Source organism: Crinia signifera, chromosome 8 (genome assembly GCF_055691185.1).
Source record: "Crinia signifera chromosome 8, ASM5569118v1, whole genome shotgun sequence".
Lineage (NCBI taxonomy): Eukaryota > Metazoa > Chordata > Amphibia > Anura > Myobatrachidae > Crinia > Crinia signifera.
Genome location: NC_139224.1, coordinates 156,761,994 through 156,787,820, shown reverse-complemented (window position 1 = coordinate 156,787,820; position 25,827 = coordinate 156,761,994). Strand labels below are relative to the sequence as shown.

General features: G+C 47.7%; 2 protein-coding genes and 1 pseudogene across 2 annotated transcripts in view; 1 reads left to right on the top strand and 2 right to left on the bottom strand.

The window, feature by feature from the left end:
- LOC146026652 (bestrophin-4-like) overlaps positions 1-13,265 on the top strand; it is a 69,676-nt gene extending 56,411 nt beyond the window's left edge. The window contains exons 6-8 of the mRNA XM_083157483.1: positions 7,974-8,054; positions 10,751-10,905; positions 12,347-13,265. Of these exons, the coding sequence (XP_083013609.1) occupies positions 7,974-8,054; positions 10,751-10,905; positions 12,347-12,776 (666 nt within the window). The 3' untranslated portion in view covers positions 12,777-13,265. The remainder of the gene's footprint in view (positions 1-7,973; positions 8,055-10,750; positions 10,906-12,346) is intronic.
- Positions 3,631-5,667, bottom strand: LOC146027168 (E3 ubiquitin-protein ligase TRIM7-like; annotated as a pseudogene).
- Positions 13,266-23,621: 10,356 nt separating the features above from the next.
- On the bottom strand, positions 23,622-25,310 carry LOC146027310 (E3 ubiquitin-protein ligase TRIM39-like). Its single transcript, XM_083158242.1, has one exon. It carries the CDS (start codon positions 25,308-25,310, stop codon positions 23,622-23,624), a length of 1,689 nt encoding a protein of 562 aa, XP_083014368.1.
- Positions 25,311-25,827: the final 517 nt, after the last annotated feature.

Below are 25,827 nucleotides of genomic sequence, written 5' to 3'. Positions count from 1 at the left end.
GCATGTGCAGACACTTGGTGCGAGCGGGCATGGTGAACTGCCAGTTGGCTGTCCTGTTCGCACCTAGCAGTGCGGGCGGGGTTCGGCAGTGAGGGTTCGTGCCCATGGGAATGCCCAGCGTTTTTGCCCAGGAATCTTTTGTTATTGGGAGCCAATTAGCTTAACAAGATAATTTTTTGGATTGTGGGAGGAAACTCCACACAAGCACGGGGAGAATATACAAACTCCACAGAGTTATTGCCATGGTGTGGAGTTTGTATACCCATGGCCTCAGTGCCGAGAGGCAGTAATGCTGTACGTGTGTATATACAGAGATACGGGGACATAAGGTGCCCACACACGGTGCTATTTTACCTTGTGATGTGGCTCCCATGTACATCATATCGCAAGGTACAAAAAGTATGTGCAGCAGGTACTGTTATCATACCAACGTGATCCATGCCAGGAGGGACACAATGCTCTGCTCCTGGGCTTCCCTCGGAATGTTTGATTGACATCACCAGGTGGATGCGGATCGTACTGTCGACAGCACTTAGGGCAACAGTCATTAGGTTGACATGTGTCTAGGTCGACATGGTTTTTTTTTTTACTGATTTTTTTTTACCTGAATGTCGACATGGACACAGTTGGAAGTCAACTGCAGCCGCTCACTACGCTAGCGATGCTTTGGGCACACTATTTTATTCTCCAACCACGCCCTAGTAGTGGATGGTAGGGCATGAAAAACGGCCTGTCGGCACATGTCGGCTCAAAAACAGTACAAATAACCATGTTGACCTTCCGACCTAACTATGTGTACATACCCCCCAACATTTCCTTCTCCAGTAGGGACACAATGCTCTGCTCCTGCACTTCCCTCCTAATGTATGATTGCCATCACCTGTGTTAAAGCACCTTTGTTATAATTAACCTGTTCAACACAGATGGCGGTAATCCTACATTAAGAAGAAAGTGCAGGAGCAGAGCATTGTGTCCCTCCAGGAGAGGGTCATGTTGGGAGGTATGTGTGTCGACCTAGACACCTGTCGACCCAAGTGCTGTCGACAATACGACCGTATCCCCACGCAGGTGATGGTAATCATACATTTAGATGGAAGTCCAGAAACAGAGCATTGTGTCCCTCCTGGAGAGGGTCATGTTGGGGGTATGCTTTTGAGATCTAGTCCAAAATGCACGTATGGGCAGCAATAGTGCTTAGTATTAGCAGTGAGGTCAGGAGTTTAAGTCCTTGGTCTATCGGTGACAAGTTTGTATGTTATTCCTGTGTTTGTGTCGGTTTCCATTGGGCACTACAGTTACCTCAGGGTTGCCTCCCTGACCCTCTCCATGAGGTAAAAAATACTCTGTTCCTGGTCTTCCCTGGTAATGTATGATTACCAGCACCTGTGGTGAAACACCTTTCTTATCAGTTACCTAGCTCCCCACAGGGGATGGCAATCATACATTACCAGGGAAGACCAGGAACAGAGCATGTTCTCCCTCATGGAGAGGGTCAGGTAGGAAACCCTGAGGTAACAGTACAGCACAGCAGCAGTGTGGAGGCTCCCACATTGCAGAGTACACACCAAACCCACCCCCAGATTACTCCTGTCCCTGTTTTCTTTAACCTTTGGTGCAAGTGACCTCCATAAATAAAGACACCTATCTGCACTTTTGTTACATATTATTTATATGGCACCCTCAGATTACAGGGAACTCCTCCCCCTAATCACCACTCTCATGTGACCCCTGTTCCCCAAGTCACCCCACTTATTTCTGTAAGCCAGCACCAGTCACCCTGACCTCCATGAGCCAATTCTCCCACCAGCTTCCCCATTCCTGCTTCCACCATTAGTCTGACATTGCACCAGTATGCTCTTACCTGGACAGCTGCTCAGTACTCTGCAGTGCTCTATCTGGCAGCACCAATCAGTGTGCAGTGGTTGTATCTGATTTATCCAATCATCTCATGTGTTCCTGATCACTGGGAAGAGCTGACTCTCCCTGGGTCCTAGCTCCCGCTTTGTTCAGCCCTGACAGTGAATGCAGTTACAGCAGTTTCCTAAATTACAGTCCAGGTTTTAAGGATATCGATGCATGAGTCCAGATGATTAAATCAAATTGACCAAGGTACTAATTATGTCACCTGTGCTCAAGCATGGATATCCTCAAAATCTGAATAATGGGCCTGATTCAGACCTGCTCCAAACACTCGCAGCCCAGCGAGCAGGTAGCCGCCCTCCCTGACAAACACACGCTCCCTGCACTTCCCCGCCACTGTGCACGGGTGTAAATGTATATGCAGCCGAGCACACAGGGGGGACATCATTCACCATCAAATTATTTTCGCCTGTTCGTAGCACTGAGTGAGCCAGGACTGCAAAGGCCGTGGGAAGAAGGAGTCCACTGATGACATTAGCTGCCCTCCCTCTCGACGGCCAGGGTACACAAGCATTTTCTGGCCGTTCCAAATGCCCGCAGGGTGCGTGGGACGCGTTAAGAAACCAAAAGGCTTCTATGCGGTTATTGCGGCTAGAGCTGGCATAACTCCCCGTGGTGAAGCCCTCGCAGGGGGTCTTTATTGCATATCAAAATAACAGGGTTTTCACTGCATTTCCAGTTTAGTACATCCAGTGTGTGGTACTATAAGTCTCAGCAAGGCAGCACCACACATTACATAGGGAGTGCAGTATAGGGCCTCTCCCTATATCTCCTGTGTGTATCCTGCTTCCCCTGCATCTCTCCAGCCACCATATAACAGTAAGGGCCTGATTCATGTTTGTGATACCCCTTTCAGATCACAGTGCCGGGTCGGACCTGGGATCTTGATCTCTGGTCCAACCCAGAACCAACCCGGGTCCAATGCTTTCACATTAAAGCCAGGTTCACCCATTATAAAATGGACGACCCTGGTTGTAAACTTTGGTGCTCTCACACCACACCTCAGTCTGGGTCATCACTTCGTTAAACCAGTAATTACCCGGGTCCAAGGTGCGATGTGAAAGGGGTGTACAGAAAGCAAAAACATAAAGTAACTCTGTGTCTGGAAGAAACCATGCTGCCCTGCAGGGGGAGCAAGTACATTTATATTTGTTCTGTGCAGGGTAAATACTGGCTAGTTTTGCATGCAGCACAGAAATGTTAGACAGCTTTATCTCTCTGCACAACACACCTTCCCCACCTGCAGTGCATCATGGGTTTGCCCAGTTGCTTGCTAACAAACATGAATCAGGCCCATAAGTCTCATACACACTATTCAGATCTGATATACAAATTTTTCTGAAAATTGACAAAACCATGTGCACTGCAGGTGGGGCAGATGTAACATGTGATGCAGGCACACGGCAGCAAGGATGGTAACATCCCATTCCAATGCAGCCTATTTACTCCTATATACTCCAGTCTCACTTTATTTCAGTCTGTTACCAGGGGATACGGATGATAGGTCAACAGTCAATATTTCCACAGTAATTTGACTGTTCTCCTAGATACTGTAGACCCTTTGAGCCACACCCGTTACCAGCATGTCATTGGTTCCCCGGTCCTGTGCCCACAACACATGCCGATCCCTGACAGAAGTGGGGTAGGTCTTCTCTAGGTGACCGCTTTACCATAGAGATGTTTTATGTCTTCATACAGAAAAACCAGGACTGTCGCACCACAACAGCTACTGAGACAATAATGCAATATACCAGAAACATTCCGGAACCTTTATTAGTTACATCACTGATAAATAACTGAAGAACACTCATTTATTAACTGAAGAATACTCATAAAAGTTGCATCGAAATATTACGCTGATTGGTACAAATTACTTTATGAAAGATATATATTTGCCCTGTCAGGAATAGAACAACAGATAACGTTAGACATGACACACAGATGCTGAAACACTGAATACACAACTTGTAGTGCCCACACAATTACAGTATACACCAATTCCCTGCACCATCATTGTCTGTATATACACATAAAAACTTCTGTATCCACTACATCATTCTGTGCACTAATGTCCCACCAATCAGATTCCTCTCCCTGACTGCTCCAGACTATCCACACATATCTGTACAGAACCCCCTTCCCATACACCTAATACAGCATGAAGGGGCTCAGTGAAGGTGGCAGTGTAGGTGTGTAAGTGTCTGATCATGTCACACACAGAATAAAAGGACAGCTGTCCTGCCTCATAATCCACATACACCCTCACTCTATCATAGGGAATACTGCCAGGTAATGGGATCATCTCACTGTCATATACCACTGAATACTCATCATAAGTCCTATCCACGCACCAAGATGTGTTATTATATCCAATTAGTGACTCATCCCCTCTCCTGTCTATACTAGAATAACACATCCCCACACACCAGGTGTCTGCGTTACTGACATCCACATCCCAGTAATGTCGCCCTGAGGAGAATCCCCTGGTGCTTAACACCTGAGGCTCATCCTGGAATCTCTCTGGTGTCTCTGGCTGACTCTGTTTTATTGAAGACCTGGATGCAGTTTTCATGTCACCTGATATAATTATATTTTTACCCGCTGTGTTTGCATCCAGTGATAGGTCTGCTGGTGCCTGCACATAGAAGCATACATTTATTCCTGTTATTATATCAGATAATGTTTGTAATTTCCCTGAGATAAGGCCTACATCCAGGTCTCCTACTTGGCCATGCTCAGCCTCCTCTATATCCCCCTTCTCAACGCCCTCCTTCTCGCTGTTCTCCTCTGTGTCTCCCTCCACCACCATCTCCTCCTCTCTCTCTTCACTATCCTGTTTTTGGACAATAGTCATTGGATCAGTCATACAACACGGCTCCTCTGTATCATACAAGTCACCTGTGTCTGGTTCCTGTAAAACAGTCATCGGATCAGACATGTTACACAGCTCCTCAATCTGACACATCTTCCTGGCAATCTCATCCTTCTTCATTTCCAGCTGCTGAATCAGATCTCATTCAGCACTCTCTTCTCTAGGTCCTCCAGCTGTCTCCTGATGTCTCTAAACAGAGCAGTGACTGTCTCAGTTGAACCAGCTGCATTTTTCTGAGCTTCACACCTGCGTTTCTGCAGACTCTGGATACTTTTCTCAGTCTCGTCTCTATTTGTGGTCAGTTTCTGCAGAACATTTCTCAGTTTCTCCTTCTTCTTCTCAGAGGCCTCACCCAGCATCTCCACCACGTGCCCCTGATGCTCTCCGGCCAAACTGCAGGACACACAGATACAGACATTGTCCTCAGTGCAGAAATACTTCAAGATCTCTTTATGGAGGGAACATGTTCTTTTTTCCAAGGAAGTGGTGGGATCAACCAAGACATGTTCTGCTGACTTGTTGTGTGTCCTCCAATGTATATCACAGAGAGAAGCTTCACACTTCAGACAGGTGTTAAGAACAGGTACTTGAGAGTGGACACAATAAGTGCAGAATATCCCAGTTCCCTCCTCTGGAATAGAGCGTACACGTTCTGCTATATTGCAGAGCTTTCTGTTTATCTCTAGTGCAGGACGATCCAGATACTCTGCTCTGCATTCTGGACAGGTAAATACTGTAGTCCCCTCCTGGGTATCCAGCACACGATCAATACAGGCCCGGCAGAAGTTGTGTCCACATCTCAGGGTGACAGGATCTGTATAAATGTTCAGGCAGATAGAACAGTCCAGCTCCTGTCTCAGATCAGCAGACGCCATAGCTGGTAGCAGAAGAGAGAAATGAAAGTGAAAGTTTCTGACTCTCAGATATCAGTGGACTTGACTCATATTCTCCACACAGGGTGGGGCTGAGCTTATATTTCAGCTAGGGATGGCCATCGTTGCAATTGCCATCGATGGATGCCATCGATGGCAATTTTGCAACTGGCCATCTATAGTGCTAAACTATGCAATGGCTGACCATCGATATTTTTACATATTGATGGTCAGCCATTGTGTTTGATTGCTTGCCCAGTGGGCCAATCAAAACACAGGGGCGGGGCTTTGGATGGTTGCTGTTCCATCGATGGAGGGAAACCATCTGGTTCTCCCCCATCGATGGCAAAAGTATTCGACATCGGGCATGAACCATCAATGATTTTGAATCATCGATGCTCGATGGCCATCCCTAATTTCAGCTAATACTCATAGGTACAAGACAGTATTATGGACACAGCTAATCCATAAAGGAACAACATGCTAAAATATATTTGTTTGTTGGGAGGCTTGCCACCTAGCATCAGCACTGTAGGTTAGGTGCAAGCCTCCCAACAGAAAGTAGGGGCAAACACAGGATTTTTGTGAGGGGGTTACCTCCCACAATCCAAAAATATACTGGTAGGCCATTTGGTTCCCAACAAGCATTGCAGAATATGTGTGCACTATATAAAACACTGGTAATAAATAAATAATACTCCGAAAACAACTGAGATGACAGCCAGTGTGGTGCCGACACAAGAATTCTGTATAGTAGATGTAACTTGGCGACTCTCACATGCTCCAAATGATGGGGTGTTCCTGGTATGCAGTGGTTAGTGCCTACCAAACGTTGTCCATGAAAGGACAACTGATGATAGTTGACCCAGCATCCGGGTAGCCCCACAGGAGAGCTACTACAAGACAAATACCTCATGGTAATACACAAGTTAATGCTAATCTCACAGATCTTTCAACACCTATTGATGAAGAGGGAAGGTCCATCATTAGGTCAAGATTTGTTGAAACTTCTACAAGCATGGTCAAAAGAGAGACATCCTACTACGAGGTATATTCAAGATGGTACTTGGTGGCGTTGCATTGCCATGGAAATTATGGGGGTGCCGGGGGGCGGGCAGCTGATGTCAGCAGATGCAGACGGCATTTAAATGTCTTGCAAAGCTGAGAAATGTGCAGCTTTGCAAGTCAACCAGAATAAGGTCCCATATTTCCAACATCTCCAGCTACTGTTGAAGTAATTGTGATGGGGAAGGTTCATTCCTACACACTCTATGGCCTTGTCCAACTATAAAAGAGTTTTGGAGCTAGGTCAGTGCAATGTTGTCTAGTATACTAGGCCTACCTCTGTCCAGTGATACTTCTGTGGCGATACTTTGTGCCCCGGTTACTGTATATCTGTTAGTCAGTTTATAGTCCATGTATACAATGCAGACAAATCTTTGATTGCCAAAAATTGGAAATGTTTGGTGGCTCCTTCACTGAATGTCCTGCATGCTCGTATCGTGTGTGGCCTCCATGGATTACATGATTACATCTCCTGACTGCAAAATAACGCCGTGAATACTTCTCACAACATATGGTTCTCAATCTTCCCCCCTCCCCTCCCCCCGGCCTGTTAGTGTTTCCTTATTTTTTTACTTTTTTATTTTTATTATTTTTCAATATATGAGACCAGGCGGCCCTGTGGTTTTTGTGTCACCAAGGGACCTTTAGCTGGGTTTTTGTCTGTTTGTCTCTAAAAAAAGTTTTTATTACTTATGTTCTCTGTACCAGGCGTCTATTGTTTTTGTAAATGCTGTATCTTTGTAGCACTGTGGGCCTGATTCAGTACCGCTTAGCAAGCAGCTTAACCCAACCCGTCGCACGTCCGAATGCCCAAACTGACCCCCCCCCGCCACTGAATCTCCGCGGTAACATGCCTGGGGATGTATGCGACCACATCCCCTCTCCTGCAGCCAAAGGCGAGAGAAATCATTCGATGGTCACCGATCATCGAATGATTTCTCTCTCCATCAGAAATAAGTCACTCTAAACTGACTTTTATTTCCGACGGAGTCCGATGAAGAGGGGTCGGGCGCTGACATAATGTGATGTCAACCACCTGCCCCCAGCAGGCAATGGTCCGGCTGCATCCCCAGGGGAACAACTAGCATTTTCATGGGGACACCTGTTTTTTAATTTCCAAAAATTTATTAATAATAATAAATTAAAAAATGAATGCCTTTTTTTTAAATGTAATGCAATAATATAACAATAATAATAATAATAAATAAATAAAACTGCACGTGACACATGACCCTCCGTCGCAGGTGGCAGAACAGCTCATTAATCCCTTTGGAGAAGACGATGATGACTTTGAAACCAACAGACTGATTGATAGGAATCTGCAAGTAAGAACATTAATGAATCGCAAAAATGTGACAGGAAATCAGGAGGGGTAAATTTACTAAGGTGAGAGTTTTTAGAAGTGAGATGTTGCCCCTAGCAACCAATCAGATTCTAGATATTATCCAAAAGGCGCTGGATACATGGTAAGTATCTGATTGGTTGCAATATCTCTCACTTCTATAATCTCTCATTTTAGTAAATGTGCCCCAGAGTATCTGTGGGTGGGGGGGGGGGACTATTCATGAAGCCGTAAGTAACCACAAGTAACTGAACACAGGGCTTTTTACTAATTTGTTCTATTCAGGAAGTGGGTTACCATGGAGACGGTACTGACTTCTCCAGCGCCGGCCCACTCCATATTCAATACTGCTGCAGCTGGCAGGATGGGTAGGTAGTCACCAAAGGCGGGTGGGTATAAATGTACAAACTGCACCATGTCAGCCCCATCTCCTGCCCCTGGACCCATGGATAGTTGTATTTCCAATTATGGGGGTGAGGCAGTGGTCAAAGTGGGCCGGTATACAACGGTATGGTATACCGGCACTTCTCCACTGTGAGTCTTTTTTTTTAAAGTAATAGGAGTGTGCAGACTAGTGTCTGCACACTGCTATTACTATATGTAGCGTTGTGGGGGGTGTGGCCAAGACCGGCATGCAGTAGGAGCCATCATCGCACCTTCCGTCTGCCTGTCAGGCTTCGCTCCCGTCCTCCCAAAGGCCCGGACCACACAGCGCACCGGATCTGGCTCTCCTGACCCCGCTGCAGCATCTAAACAAGACACAACACCCACTGCTGCTCTCCCAGGAAAGTGCTGTCCACAACAAGCTCAGTGAGCCGCCATTTTGGGCCTTCCACCGGACCCTATTACTTAGGTACCTGTGTAATACTAGGGGAGGTCCTGATGCCACCAGTCTCCCAGGGACAGTATATATAAGTCTGATACCCGCATGACCACAGCAGTGGCTGTATGCTGCATGATGTATGCTCTCCCTGGCGCTGTCCCTCCTTTTCTCATTCTCCTTGTCGCTGTCCCTCCTCTCTCGCTCTCCATCGCTGTCCCTCTTTGACTCTCTCCCCATTGCTGTCTCCCTCTCTCCCCATCATTGTCCGTCATTCTCTCTCCCCATCGCTGTCACCTCACTCCATCGCTGTCCCTCCTATCTCTTCCCATCCCTATCCCTCCTTCTTTCTCTTCCTGATGCTGTCTCTCCTTCTTTAGCTCCCCGACATTGTCCCTGGGTGGGGCCCTTTAAGTATTTTGCTATGGAGCCCATGTTCTAGTTACGCCCCTGGTGGTAGCTTCAGCTGTGTTTTAGCAGCCGTAAGCACCATAGAAGTGGCAGCTCGGCACAGCGGCCTGTGATGGCCACATTCTCATGGCTCTGCCCCTTATGCCTTATACACTAAAGGACAAGCCCCTTTTAAAGTGACCACGCCCCTTTATATGTGACCACGCCCCTTTTAAAATAGCCACGCCCCTTGCCCCAAGCGCGCACGCACCTTCGGCGCACGCATAATTACATCCTTATTTTTTGCATACCCCCACTTCTAAATGTCCACTTCAAGCACTGGGGTGGGGCCTAATGATGTGACCTGTGTCCAGAGAGTGGGGGCAGTAGGACTGTCCATATTACATGTGTTCCTGGAATGAGTGGACACTGGGACTGTCTGTATTACAAGTAATGATAATGAGTGGACATCTAGATAGTCTGTAACACATGTGTCATTAGAGAGGGGATGCTGAGACCAGGAACGATAACGTATAGTCACACTGGGCAGCTGCCAACGGCCCCCCAATTTTAGGGGCCTTACTTGAGCAGGGGTGAGCTTGTGTATCCAGAACCTCTTTTGGGAGGGTGGTAGAGAATGCTGTCAGTCCAACCATTGTTGGTGTGTATTGCACATACTCAGAACCTCTCACTCTACTGCTAGACAGTAAATGGCTATCAGCATGCTGATTGGTGTATGGCTAGCACTATCTACCAATCAGAGTGCAGCATTCTCTACCTGCCTCTCATCCTGCTGCCAGCATGCTGATTGGTGGATGGCTGGACCTATCACGGTGCTGACAGCCAGTCACTGTATGGAAGCATTAGGAGAGAAGGTGCAGGACTGCAGGAGGGGTAATTTATGGTGTTTTACGTATTCCCATGATAACGTTTGTAGGGACCCCAGTACATATCTTTGCCCAGAGTCTACAATGCTGATAAGGTGGCCCTGATTGAGACTGTCTGTATTACATGAATCCTGAAAGTGAGGGGACATGGTTACTGTAACAGGAGGTTAGTGTACTATTGGAATACAATAGATACATCATTAATTTTTTGGGAAAGAAATCCACACAAACACAGGGAGAACATACAAACTCCACACAATTAGGGCCTTGTGGGAATCAAACCCAAGACCTCAAGAATGTGTAATAAAGTAACAATAACCATTACACCATCCATGCTGCAAGGAACTAAACCAGATGTTATCAGCATTGTTTTGTATAAGGTCTTATGTGAATGCAGCAGCACACATTCATGGGGTACAGTACGCAAACCATTATTAACCCCAAGGTGTGCTAAATATATCTACAGCTAATTAATTGGACTAAAAGGGTAAACATACTAGTTTAATCCATGCTTCCCTCAGAACATCCAGAAAACCTGTACTGTTCAGAGGGCAGGTTTTATCCTCTGCTCTCTTCCAATAGGTCTCTCTCTTATCTGTGGATGACATGTACCAAAACCTGCCACCAATGGTAAAAGACAAGTACTGGGACGAGCAGAGTGCGCTACCTCCCTATACCGTGGCAACAGCATCCGAAACCCTGAAACCATCCTTCATGGGCTCCACCTTCGACATGCGGTATGGACTCACTCTGTATCTGTGTATTAGGTAGAATGGAGAAGGCAATGGCCCTTATTCTGGTTAACTCGCAAAGACAAATTCCTTTTCAAATGGACAAAACCATGTGCACTGCAGGTGGGGCAGATGTAACATATGTAGAGTTAGATTTGGGTGAGTTATTTTGTTTCTGTGCAGGGAAAATACTGACTGCTTTATTATTACACTGCAATATAGATCTCACTTTGAAGTAAAACCCCACCCAAATCTAATTCCAAATGTAAAGCGCAACGGAATATGCTGCGCTATATAAGAAACTGTAAATAAATAAATAAATATCTCTGCACAAGTTACATCTGCCCCTCATGCAGTGCATATGGTTTTGTCCATTTGAGTAGGAATTTGCCGTTGCGAGTGAACCAGAATAAGGGCCAATTAGTAAAAGGCAATGAGTACTGGTTAATGATCCACATAATAATATGAAGTCTGAATAGTGATTGGATATAATGATGAACATGCAGAATAGGGCTATGTTATAAATTAGAGTTTGCTGCATCTATCAGAAACTTTTGGGCATTCATTTTTATTTTACTTTATAACTTAATTTTCTTATAAAAAACTGAGGCGTGCTGTATAGTCACATCCTAGCTCATCTGTGATTGATACTTTGGGTCTTTCCCAAAAATGAAAAGGTGACCCAATAGTGGGGCTTGGGTTTTTAGTTCCTCCGTCCCCAAAGTTAGGGGAGTCTCTTTAATTAGGGTCAGTAACAGAAACAGTTGTAGATTCAGCCTGGTCTAGGCGAGGGGCGACCCTAACCTTCTAATACAGGATACAGCCTGAGAGAGCACCCTCTGTAGGTCGGAGGCTGATACTGTAGCAACAGGGAATTAATAAACTGGGCAAAACTAAGAATGCAAAGGGTTCATGTGCAATTACTGGAAGGGCCACTATTTCATTCAATGCACACACCATATCAGTACCTACATTGGCAGGTATTCAATGCGGCCAGCGAGGGGGTTAAACAGCGGGGATTGCAGAAAACCAGCGATCCTCGCTGTTTAACCCCCTCGCCGGCCATTCGCCCTATTCAACCTTCTGGGGAAATCCTCGCCGTCACAGGACGGCGAGGATTCCCCCAAACAGCGAGACCCGCGGCTAATGCAGCGAACCCGCTGTATTTAGCCACGAGTCTCGCTGCTTCTGGAGCCGCATACGCCGGTTCCCCCTCGCTCAAAAAATGGAGCGAGGGGGAATTGGCGTATGAGGAGGGGTGCGTTGAATACTGACAGGGTGAGTGGTGACAGCCCATTATCTCCTTCATATATTACTAATAAAATCTGCTTTGCAAATTTTCAGTCATGCATATATATATATAAATATATATATATATATATATATTGAAAAAGTCACATTTGTACCGAGATTAAGTTTTCATTGAATGTGTGTCCTTTCTTTTCAGCATTGTTGGGGACTCCGAGCAGAGTCAGCAAGTGTCAGCCACTCCCAACCTCCCCCGAGCTCGCACTCCTATGCTCAGCCGCTTTCTGTCCTCCGCCGCTTCCCCTGCAGTGAGCATGAAAAACTTCATGGGCCGGGGTGCGCGGAACCACCACCTTGTCCGCTTCAGAGGGGATGGGTTCCCGTCTCCCAATCCAAATGCCCGTTACAGCGATCTTGACCCAGATGGACGCATTGATGAGGAGGAGAACACAGAGGATGAGAGTAGGGCCAGTGAGCCACCAACCCCTCAAGTTATACCCAGGATTCCTCGAAGGCTTGAGGCCTCTGAGAAGCAGAAGAAGATGGAGCAGCCCAAGGTCCCTCTTATTCTAATCACTGTTGAGGAACCTTCTGAGGAGAACTTGGATCCAGACCAGACGGAAGAGTAAAGAGAGATGTCTACAGTGGTCATTAAACCTCTAGTAGAGATAGGAAACCTGTGGATCGCCTGGAAACAAACTGCGCAGCTATATACTATCTTTATTGAGTCGTTCAAATATTATTTACTGACAGTGAAAAAATTCCCCTTCCAGGGAGGTAGACGTAGCTCAACGTTCTCTTCAGCATTGTCTAACTAGAGATTGTGAATGTAGAGTTGCCTGCGGGGTACCTGGGTGTGTAGTAACGGTCCCCTGCAATCTGTAGCCATTTGCACACCGGTGACTCATCTACTGGATACATTAGTGCACCTCGTGTCTTTACCCCAATGTATTCAATCTATAGAAGTTTTATTACAAATCCATTGCTTCAATTGTTTGTTTCAGCAGACCCGTTATCTGTCCTAATCCAAATCTGTCACTTTCATACAGCAGGATCATGTTAGACCACATAGATTGTAAGCTTGCGAGCAGGGCCCTCCTACCTTTTGACTGTCTGTAAATACCCTGTTTGTTGTATCACTGTCGCCTTTTGTAAAGCGCAACAGAATATGCTGCGCTATTTATGAAACTGTTAATAAAGTTACTTGTCTTGGACAGGAAACAGTTAATGACCCTTATATTAGATAAAACGTTTAATTACCCAAATTGTTATATCATATCAAGCAACAGGATTAAGCATTGTTTTTACTACATTAATGACTGAGCTCTGAGATCTAATGGAGTAATTATAGGTGAAGTTAATTTTAACTAATTATTCCCGACAGCTGTAGTGGAAGAGCTATCAGCCAATGGAAATATGGAAGGGTGCTACACCCGGCCTCACCAGACTAAGGGGCGCATTTATCATTATAAAGCGATGCCGGCGTGATGACACCGCCGGCCATCGCATTGCGGTATCATCTGATACCGCCAGGATTTATCAAATTGAGGGCGCAGGGACAGGGCTTCGAAAGGAGCCCGTCCCTGTGAAGCCCTGACGCGGAAGCCGGGAGGTCAGCGCATGCGCGGTTATGCGCTGACCCCAGCCATAGGCTACAATGGGCTATCGCCATATCAGAATGGCTATAGCCCAGGGGTGCGATGCCAGGCTGCCCGATGTTGATACAATCGGGCAGCTTCGCATCCCCCATAGAAACCTATGGGGGATGCGGCCGGCGGCGGTGAAGGGGGGGATCGCAGCAGGGATCGGAGATTTGGGGATACTAAATATTTGCGGTAATCCGTTTTCGGGGATTTAACCGCAAATATTGCTTGATAAATGCAGCCCCAAGAGGCAAATGGGTATGGGTCGACACATGCAAGGGGTCGACCACTGAAGATCGACACAGCTAAGGTCGGCAGGGTTGGAAGATTGATACAAGCATTAGGTGGACAATGGCTAGTCGACAGTCAAAAGGTCAAGATGAGTCTTTCACATTATTTTTGGTCCGAATGTCGACATAGTCGACATGGACACCGTTAAAGTGTACAGTGTCCCCTTGGATGCCTCGCTAGTCTCCTTCCACACCCCAATGGATGGGTAGGCACAGAGGCGTAGCGAGGGCGGTGCCGGTGGAGCACCAGCTCCAGGCGCAGGAAGCAATCTTGGCGCCGGAGCCGTGCCGGCACCGCCATCTCGCCCGCTCAGGTGCCCAACTCAGTGCGGCTCCCCCGCCGTCTCACCGCTGCCCGCTGCATCCAGGAGACGTGGTATATTTAAAAGTCACTCACATCTCCCGCTGGACCGCGCTCGCGGTCCAGCAGCCACCAGTTGATTGGCTGCTGGACCGCGAGCGCCTATTGGCTAGCGCGGTCCAGCGGGAGATGTGAGTGACTTTTAAATAGCAGCACCGTGCACAGCGGGGAGCCGGGAGCGGGCAAGCCCGGCAACAGGGGGAGGGGGAGCGCGGAAAGCACCGCTGCTGCTTTGCCGGCTGTGGGTGGGTGCACTAATCTCTGCACTATCCTCTCCCACCCACCCAGCCTGCTGTGCACTATGCTCTAACACCCACCCTGCTGTGCACTATCCTCACCCTCCCACCCACCTGTGCACTATCCTCACTCGCCCACCCTGCTGTGCACTATCCTCACCCGCCCACCCTGCTGTGCACTATCCTCACCCGCCCACCCTGCTGTGCACTATCCTCACCCACCCACCCTGCTGTGCACTATCCTCACCCACCCACCCTGCTGTGCACTATCCTCACCCGCCCACCCTGCTGTGCACTATCCTCACCCACCCACCCTACTGTGCACTATCCTCACCCGCCCACCTGTGCACTATCCTCACCCACCCACCCTGCTGTGCACTATCCTCACCCACCCACCCGTGCACTATCCTCACCCACCCACCCTGCTGTGCACTATCCTCACCCACCCACCCTGCTGTGCACTATCCTCACCCTCCCACCCTGCTGTGCACTATCCTTACCCACCCACCTGTGCACTATCCTCACCCACCCACCCTGCTGTGCACTATCCTCACCCACCCACCTGTGCACTATCCTCACCCACCCACCCTGCTGTGCACTATCCTCACCCACCCACCCTGCTGTGCACTATCCTCACCCACCCACCCTGCTGTGCACTATCCTCACCCACCCACCCTGCTGTGCACTATCACTCCCACCTTCCCTCCCTCCTCTGCACTATCATTTACTCACACCTTCCCTGTGAGCAAATTTCAGTCCCCCTTGGCATCGAGCATGAAGCCCCTGGCATTGAGCATGTAGGTAAGTGGCACTTATGTGTTAAATGTGTAATGGGCATTACGGTTTGTTAAATAGTGTGAGCTGGGCATTGCGGTGTGTTAGTATGTGATGGGCATTGCGGTGTGTTAGTATGCGACGGGCATTACGGTGTGTTATATAGTATGTAATGGGCATCATGTGTGGCCTTATGTGTAATTGGCATTATGGCTGTGGCTTTATGTGTAATGGGTATTACAAAGTTTGCTAAGATGTGCAATGGGCATTACGGTGTGTGGTATAATGTTGGTCCGTGCCCACTTTTCACGGAGCAGGAGCCTCACCTACTACAAATGGGGGGGGGGGGCAAACATGCCCTTGCTCCAGGCGCCGTGGCACCGAGCTACACCGCTGGGTAGGCATGAAATATCGCCTACCAGCTCAGAAAGCAATGAAAAGCTCATGTCGAACTAATACTTGTGTCGACCTCCCAATCATGTCAACCTATTTCATGTGTTGACCTAAGCCATGTCGACCTTTAGTGGTCGACCCAATGCAGGTCAACCTTGGGGGTAAATTTACAAAAGCTTCAAAAAAGATAAATAGTTGATGTTGCCCATAGCAACCAATCAGATTAAATCATTTTCTAAGATGCAATAGAGGTGATAGACACAATCTTATTGGTTGCTATGGGCAACATCACCTTTTTTTCATTTTTAGAAGCTTTAAGAAATTTTAAGCCATTCGCAAGGGGGGGGGGGGGCTGGCTGCGCATGTGCATAATAGACCATGTGCAGTCCCCAAAACATCGATGATGAATGAACGAGAATCACCCCCGCGGGGAGTTATACCCCTTTCACATCGCAGATAATTACCGGGTACAAGGTACCGGCTAGAGCTGGCGAAGCCCCGGCGGTGGGGCTTTAATGCCTATGAAAAAATGCGGTTTTAACCGCATTTTTAGTTTAGTACATCCAGTGTGTGGTACTATAAGTCTCGGCAAGGCAGCACCTCTCATTACATAGGGAGTGCAGTATAGGGCCTCTCCCTATATCTCCTGTGTGTATACTGCTTCCCCTGCAACTCTCCAGCCACCATATAACAGTAAGGGCCTGATTCATGTTTGTGATACCCCTTTCACATGGCAATGCCGGGTCGGACCTGGGATCTTGATGTCGGGTCCATCCCAGAACCAACCCGGGCCGATGCTTTCACGTTAAACCCAGGTCCGCCCATTATAAAAAGGATGACCTGGGTAGTAAGCTCTAGCGCCACACCTCGACCCGAGTCGTCACGTCATCAACCCAGTAATTACCAGGGTCCGAGGTGCGATGTGAAAGGGGTGTACAGAAAGCAAAAACATAAAGTAACTTTGTGTCTGGAAGAAACCATGTTGCCCTGCAGGGGGAGCAAGAACATTTATATTTGTTCTGTGCAGGGTAAATACTGGCTGGTTTTGCATGCAGCCCAGAAATGTTAGACAGCTTTATCGCTCTGCACAACACACCTTCCCCACCTGCAGTGCCGCCCCCGATGATGCAGGCACATGGCAGCAAGGATGGTAAAGTCCCATCCAAATGCAGCCTATAGTCCCCAGCCCAGTATTACGAGATACCAGAAACATTTCAGAACCTTTATTAGTTACATCACTAACAAATAACTGAAGAATACTCATAACTTTAGTTACATATAAATACGCTGTTTGATACACATGACTGTATGACTGATACATATTTGCCCTGTCAGTAATAGAACAGATAACATTGGACATGACACACAATTACTGTAACACTGAATACACAACTTGCAGTGCCCACACAATTATACACCAATTCCCTGCACCAGACTCACTGTCTGTATATACATCTGTATCCACTGCATCATATTATGTAATGCGACCAATCAGATTCCCCTCCCACCAGCTCCAGTCTCCTCTCATATTTCTGTACAGAATCCCTTTCCCATACACCTAATACAGCATGAAGGGGCTCAGTGAAGGTGGCAGTGTAGGTGTGTAAGTGTCTGATCATGTCACTCACAGAATAAAAGGTCATAGAAAAAAAGGACATCTGTCCTGCCTCATAATCCAAATAAATCCTCACTCTATCATAGGGAACACTGGCAGGTAACGGGATCGTCTCAAAGTCATGTATCACTGAATGCTCCTCATCAGAAGTCCTATCCAAGCACCAAGAATTGTTATTATATCCCATTTGTGACTGCTCCCCTCTCCTGTCTGCACTGGGATAACACATCCCCACACGCCAGGTGTCTGCGTTACCGACGTCCACATCCCAGTAATGTCGCCCTGAGGAGAATCCCCTGGTGCTTAACACCTGAGGATAATCCCAGAATCTCTCTGGTGTCTCTGGCTGATTCTGTTCTATTGAAGACGTGAATACAGTTTTCATGTCTGCTGAGATAAGTATATTATTACCCGCTGTGTTTGCATCCAGTGATAGGTCTTCTGATGCCTGCACATAGAAACATACATTTATTCCTGTTATATCAGATAATATTAGTAATTTCATTGATATAAGACCCACATCCAGGTCCCCTACATTATTGGCATGCTCATTAGGTCTTCCACTTTCCTCTCTATTCAACTTCTCAATGACCGCCTCTTCATTCTTCTCAGTATCTCCCTCCTCCTTCTTAGTGCCCCCCTCTTCCTCCACTGCCTTTTTGAGGACAATAGTCATTGGATCAGTCATACAACATGGCTCCTCTGTATCAGACAAGTCACCTGTGTCTGGTTCCTGTAAGACAGTCATTGGATCAGACATGTTACCAAGCTCCTCAATCTGACACATCTTCCTGGCAATCTCACCCTTCTTCGTTTCCAGCTGCTGAATCAGATTGGAGACTGCGAATGAAACACTCTCTTCCTGCCTAGAGATCTTCTTCAGCACTCTCTTCTCTAGGTCATCCAGCTGTCTCTTGAGGTCTCTAAACAGGGCAGTGACTGTCTCTGTCTCTGTTAAACCAGCTGTTTTTTTGGGATTTTTTCTCCTGCGTTTCTGCAGACTCTGGATACTTTTCTCAGTCCCCTTTTCTCTTGGCGGTCAGTTTCTGCAGAACATTTCTCAGTTTCTCCTTCTTCTTCTCAGAGGCCTCACCCAGCATCTCCACCACGTGCCCCCGATGCTCTCCGGCCAAACTGCAGGACACACAGATACAGACATTGTCCTCAGTGCAGAAATACTTCAAGATCTCTTTATGGAGGGAACATGTTCTCTTCTCCAAGGAAGTGGTGGGATCAACCAAGACATGTTCAGCTGACTTGTTGTGTGTCCTCCAATGTATATCACAGAGAGCAGCTTCACACTTCAGACAGATTTTAAGAACAGGTACTTGAGAGTGGACACAATAAGTGCAGAACATCCCAGTTCCCTCCTCTGGAATAGAGCGTACACGTTCTGCTATATTGCAGAGCTTTCTGTTTATCTCTAGTGCAGGACGATCCAGATACTCTGCTCTGCATTCTGGACAGGTAAATACTGTAGTCCCCTCCTGTGTATCCAGCACACAATCAATACAGGCCCAGCAGAAGTTGTGTCCACATCTCAGGGTTACACGTTCTGCTATATTGCAGGGGATGTGTCATTTGGTCTACAGCATTATGGTCGACAGTCATTAGGTCGACATGGGTCTAGGTCGAAAGGTCATTAATTCGACATTGTCTAGGTCGACAGTCAAAAGGTCGACATTGAGTTTTTCACTGTTTTTTGAGCCAACATGTGCCCACACACGGTATTTCATGGCCTACTATCCAATAGGGCAGGGGTGGGGAACCTCAGGCCCGGTGAGCCGTATGCGGCCCCCATAGCCGGTTTGAGTGGCCCTCCCACCTGCCCAGCGGCTTTGCCGAGAGTCAAGTACAAGGGAATTCTCACTTGAGGTCGGTATTTCTCGCGAGATTCCTCTTAATCAACAGCAGCCAGAGACTGTCAGTCCTATTCAGCGGCAGCCGCTGGAGCATGGGATGGCTGCAGCAGGACAATTTGTAAGAGAAATTTTTACTTATGGCCCCCGAAGGATTTTTTTCCCTTTACAAACGGCCCTTGGCACAAAAAAGGTTCCCCACCCCTGCACTAGGGCATGGTGGGAGAATAAAATAGTGTGCCGAGTGTAGCGAGGCACCGTGCCCGACGCATTGCAAGCGCAGCAAGTGTAGTGCACTTTAAACTGTGTCCATGTTGACTGTGTTGACATTCAGGTCAAAAAACGGTTGTCGACCTAGACAATGTCGTACTAATGACCTGTCGAACTAAAGACCTGTCGACCTAGAACCATGTCGACCTTATGGTGTCGGCCATAATGATGCAGACCAAATGATCCCAACCCGTCAACAGGAATGTTAAAGTCACCGAGGATGATAGAGGGGAGGGCATAGGCAAGAAAGTATGGTAGCCATGCAGCAAAGTTATCAAGGAAAGAGGAGCAGGGGCCACAGGGGTGGTAGATCACAGCCACAAGGAGGTGAATGGGGTAGAAGAGGCGGATAGTGTGTACCTCAGAAGGTGGAGAATGTGTTGGGGCGGGCTCAGGTGGGATGACGTGGAAGGTGCAGCTGGGGGACAGGATGCCCACTTCTCCACCCTGGCGGCCATCAGGTCTGACCAAGTGGGCGAAGGAGAGGCCTTCATAGGAGAGGGCAGCAGGGGAGGTAGTGTCAGAGGAGGACAGCCAGGTTTCAGTGATGGCGAGAAGGTTAAAAAAGTGGGAGATGAAGAGGTCATGGATATTTGGAAGCTTGTTGCAGATTGATCTAGCATCCCAGAGAGCACAGGAGAAAGGAAGGGACAGGGGAGATAGCAATTAGGTTGTGTGGTTTGTGGGTGCATGTTAGTGGTGTGAAAATTGAGGGGGCGAGCCCTGAGAGCGAGGACTGGTATGGGACAGGAACGAGGAGCCATATTTCAATACAGAAGTTGTTCAGAGGGGCAATATAGAATGGAGTTGGTGTAGCCAACCCTAGTCCTCGAGAGCTACCAACAGTGCATGTTTTGCAGGTCTCCTCACAGAATCACAAGTGAGCTAGTTAGCTCCATATGTGTATCTTTTAAAATGTGTCAGTGATTAATGAGTGCAGCAGCTAGGCTGTCTGGAAAATGTGAACTGTTGGTAGCTCTCGAGTGCTAGGGTTGGCTACCACTGGTGTAGCCCAAGGGTAGTCAACTCCAGTCCTCGAGAGCTACCAACAGTTAACGTTTTCCATGTCTACTAAGAGAATCACAAGTGAAGTATTTGGCACCACCTTTGGATCTTTTAAAATGTGTTGGTCAGTAATGAGTGCACCTGTGAGGTGAGCTGAAAAATGTGAACTGTTGGTAGCTCTGGAGGACTGGAGTTGGCTACCCCTGGTGTAGCCTAAAATGAGCAGTGAGAAGGTGATATAGTAGAAGGGAGGAGTGCCTACAGAAAATATTATCAGACAAGTGTATGGTGCCTTTAGAATGTTAGGGACTTATCCGATGATGTTACCTGGAAAGGGAGGAGGTGTAAACCCATAATCCTGACCAAGATTGTGAAAAGCAAAATATTTATTGCAAAACTTATTACAAAATGTATAACTAGTATTAGGGCAGATGTAGGAAGTGTCGTTATGGGGGAGAAGGGGTATCAGCAGATGTTATGTGCATGGATACCGCTTCTCCCCCATGTATGAAGCAGCCGGTGAGCGCTAAATGACAGGGGTGGTATGCGCTCCTGTCCATATCGGCACTGCTATCTAAATGATAGCAGGCCAGGGGCCATGGCTTGAACGGGCATGTGAGTGGATGCTGGGTTTGAGAGCTCTGCTAAAATCCTGCCCCAGGGACCGTGGGCGCACCATCCTTACCTCTTTGCCCTCCGGAGTCTCTCCTGCACCTCCTGTGCCGCCCGCGGCTCTCATAGACAGCCTGTGGAGGCTTCGGCGGCTGCCTGGGCCCGCTGCGCTCCGTGCTCCCTCTCCTCCGGACATGGGTGCCATCTTGGATCGGCTTCTCCCTGCTCTGCAGCTCCGGCCTGGTCCTGCCGTGCTGCTGCGCCGGGGGGATACTCTCCAGAGGCGCCGCCACCTTCCTCCTGCGGTGCTCTGCTCCCGACTCCTGGTGGTGAGTGGGGCTGTGAGGTTGTGGAGTGGCATGGATACACCCGCTGAGAGGCCACCATCCCTGCTGCAGCCTCACATATAGCTCTTCGAACGTGGGATGTCGGCGCCATCTTGCCTAGGAGTGGTGGCTGTTTCCCCTGCAATTCTCCGCTGATATTCTAGTTTATATATGAAAGAGTTTGGGTAGGACTTGGAATTAGTTAGTGTAGTTAGTGGGTGGGTAGGGGGAGAGGGGTAGATTATTATTTTTATTTTTTTGGCATAATTTAGCTAACATAGGAATGTTCTATTGCTGATGTAGCTTTGACTCGGTTTTAGTTAAGGGCCACTAATTTACTTCCTTTCTCTAGTCCACAATAGATAGATATTGGGGTAGGGGTAGGTTTAGTTTATGGGATCCAAGTACGCCTACATTGGGGGTGGGTTGTACAGGGTGGGGGGGTTTTTGTGGTAAGTTTTTTTTTTTTTTTATTGTTTGACACTTCAATGCCAATGTATTCTTTTGTTATTCCCCCTGATTTGGTACGTAGATATTCTCTCTACAATGTGCAATGGGTGACTTTGTGCATTATACTTAGATACATTTCTACCATATACGCCTGTTTCATTATACTAGATATTTGGGATTGGTTTGAAATCCCAACGCCAGAATCATGACCGCCGGAATTCCAACGAGAGGGGGGGGGGGGGGGATCATCACCCTTGCGGGCTTGCTGCACTCACCACGCAGCAGGCCGGGTGCCTTGCTACGCTTGGCATACTAATTATTTTCCCCCTATGCCACTCACTTGCTGTATACCATATGTACATTGATCTGTCTGTTTGGGTATCGGGATCTGTTGAAAATTCAATAAAAAACTACTGTATAAAAAAAATAAAATATTATATATATATGGATTGCAGGCCGATATGCAGGGTGAATGTATGAAAGTTCAGCAGCACTGACCTTGCTGCTATCTACAGGGTGGGGAAGTCCTATCTCAACAGTAGGGACAGGGCTGTCCCTGCTGTTGGCTCTGGGCTGCGATGGAGATCTCGCGTGAGTAGCAAGACCGCGAGCATGCCCGTCCAGCTGGCCGAGGGGCTGTCTGTCTGCCCGCATGTAAACTGATGTGCTGTCTCCAGGAGGGCGGGCATCACCGGAGGTGGGAGTTTGTGCTCCCCCGCTTTGGTAGAAAAAATATGTTAATACATCTTGTTGATGTCCCTTCCCACGCTGTGCGCTATAATACATCTGCCCCATCCTTTGAATAGTGCATATGCCTCTTTTTCCCCTCTTAGTGTGTGGCACTATTAGTCTCAGCAAGGCAGCACCACTCATTACATAGGGTGTGCAGTATAGGGCCCCTCCCTAACTCCTGTGTGTATACTGCACCCCCTGCAAATTATATCAGCTGTATCTCTCCAGCCACCATATCATATTAAGAGCCTGATTCAGGTTTGTGATACCCCTTTCAGATCGCTATGCCGGCTCGGGCCTGGGATCTTGATCCCGGATCCGACGCTTCCACGTTAAATCCGGGTCAACTGTAATTTGACTGTCTATTGACTGTCGCTCTAGATACGGTTGACCCTTTCAACCACACCCATTACAGCAGGTCATTGGTTTCCCGGTCCTGTGCCCACAACACATGCTGATCCCTGACAGAAGCGGGGTAGGTCTTCTCTAGGTGACCGCTTTACCATAGAGATGTTTGATATCTTCATACAGAAAAACCAGGACTGTCGCACCACAACAGCTACTGAGACAATAATGCAAGATACCAGAAACATTCCGGAACCTTTATTAGTTACATCACTAATAAATAACTGAAGAATACTCATAACTATAGAGTTACATAGAAATATTATGCTGATTGGTACAAATGACTATGGAGGATACATATTTGCCCTGTCAGGAATAGAACAACAGATAATGTTGGACATGACACAACTACTGTAACACTGAATACACAACTTGCAGTGCCCACACAATTATACACCAATTCCCCGCACCAGACTCACTGTCTGTATATACATCTGTATCCACTGCATCATTCTTTGCACTAATGTCCCACCAATCAGATTCCTCTCCCTGACTGCTCCAGGCTATCCACACATCTGTACAGAACCCCCTTCCCATACACCTAATATAGCATGAAGGGGCTCAGTGAAGGTGGCAGTGTAGGTGTGTAAGTGTCTGATCATGTCACTCACAGAATAAAAGGACAGCTGTCCTGCCTCATAATCCAGATACACCCTCACTCTATCATAGGGAATACTGCCAGGTAACTTGATCTCGTCATCATCATGTGTCACTGAATAGTGATCTTCGATTTTCTCCAAGCACCAAGACACGTCATTAAATACAATTCGTGACTCCTCCCCTTCCCTGTCTATACTGGGATAACACATCCCCACATACCACATGTCTGCATTACTGACATCCACATCCCAGTAATGTCGCCCTGAGGAGAATCCCCTGGTGCTTAGTACCTGAGGATAATCCTCAAATCTCTCTGGTGTCTCTGGCTGATCTTGCATTGAAGATGTGAATACAGTTTTCAGGTCACCTGATCTAAGTATACAATCATACGCTGTGTTTACATCCAGTGATATGTCTGCTGGTGCCTGCACATAGAAGCATACATTTATTCCTGTTAGTATATCAGATAATATTGCTAATTTCCCTGAGATAAGACCCATATTCAGATCTCCCACTTTATGGTCATGCTCATCATATCTTTCAGCCTCCTCTATATCCCCCTTCTCAATGCCCTCCTTCTCGTTGTTCTCCTCAGTGCTTTCCTCCACCACCTTCTCCTCCTCGCTCTCTTCACTATCCTGTTTTTGGTTAATAGTCATTGGATCAGTCATACAACACGGCTCCTCTGTATCAGACAAGTCACCTGTGTCTGGTTCCTGTAAGACAGTCATTGGATCAGACACGTTACCCAGCTCCTCAATCTGACACATCTTCCCGGCAATCTCATCCTTCTTCATTTCCAGCTGCTGAATCAGATCGGAGACTGAGAGTGAAACACTCTCTTCCTGCCTAGAGATCTCATTCAGCACTCTCTTCTCTAGGTCCACCAGTTGTCTCCTGATGTCTCTAAACAGAGCAGTGACTGTCTTTTTTGAACCAGCTGCTTTTTTGGGATATTCTCTCCTGCGTTTCTGCAGACTCTGGATACTCAGATCAGTCCCTTTTCTTTTTCTAGTCAGTTTCTGCAGAAAATTTCTCAGTTTCTCCTTCTTCTTCTCAGAGGCCTCACCTAGCATCTCCACCACGTGCCCCCGATGCTCTCCGGCCAAACTGCAGGACACACAGATACAGACATTGTCCTCAGTGCAGAAATACTTCAAGATCTCTTTATGGAGGGAACATGTTCTTTTCTCCAAGGAAGTGGTGGGATCGACCAAGACATGTTCTGCTGACTTGCTGTGTGTCCTCCAATGTATATCACAGAGAGAAGCTTCACACTTCAGACAGACTTTAAGAACAGGTACTTGAGAGTGGACACAATAAGAGCAGAACATCCCAGTTCCTTCCTGTGGAATAGAGCGTACACGTTCTGCTATATTGCAGAGCTTTCTGTTTATCTCTAGTGCAGGACGATCCAGATACTCTGCTCTGCATTCTGGACAGGTAAATACTATAGTCCCTTCCTGTGTATCCAGCACACGATCAATACAGGCCCGGCAGAAGTTGTGTCCACATCTCAGGGTGACAGGATCTGTATAAATGTTCAGGCAGATGGAACAGTCCAGCTCCCGTCTCAGATCAGCAGACGCCATCGCTGGTAGCAGATGAGAGAAATGAAAATTAAAGTCTAAGGGTGGGATGTACTAAAGGGAAAATGCGGTAAAACTGGAGTTTTATTGCATTTTCCTATGTACCATTACCCGTCCGCCCCGTCTCCGCCGGGCAGGGTATCGCCACCTTTGGGTGGCGATACCCTATAGAAGCCTATGGGCTTCTGTGACCGCCCGCCATCGGCGCGAGCCCCCCTCCCGTCCTCCATCGATCTCCTCCCCCGGCAGGTGTCACAGCCGACTGCAGGGGGAGGAGGAGAAGCCGGGGACACTGACAGCCACCGGGATGTGACGGAGACCCCCGCAAACCACATTACAGGTATCGCGGGGGTCTCAGTCACCACACTCCGATGCTAGCCACATATGTTAGTACATATGCGGTAGCATTGCAGTGGTTGGGCGGAGATGTATATTAATACACTAGGTGATTCATCGCGCCCTACGGGCGCTCTTCACACCGTCGTAAGGGGCTGCGCCCCCTTAATTTGTGAACGTTTGT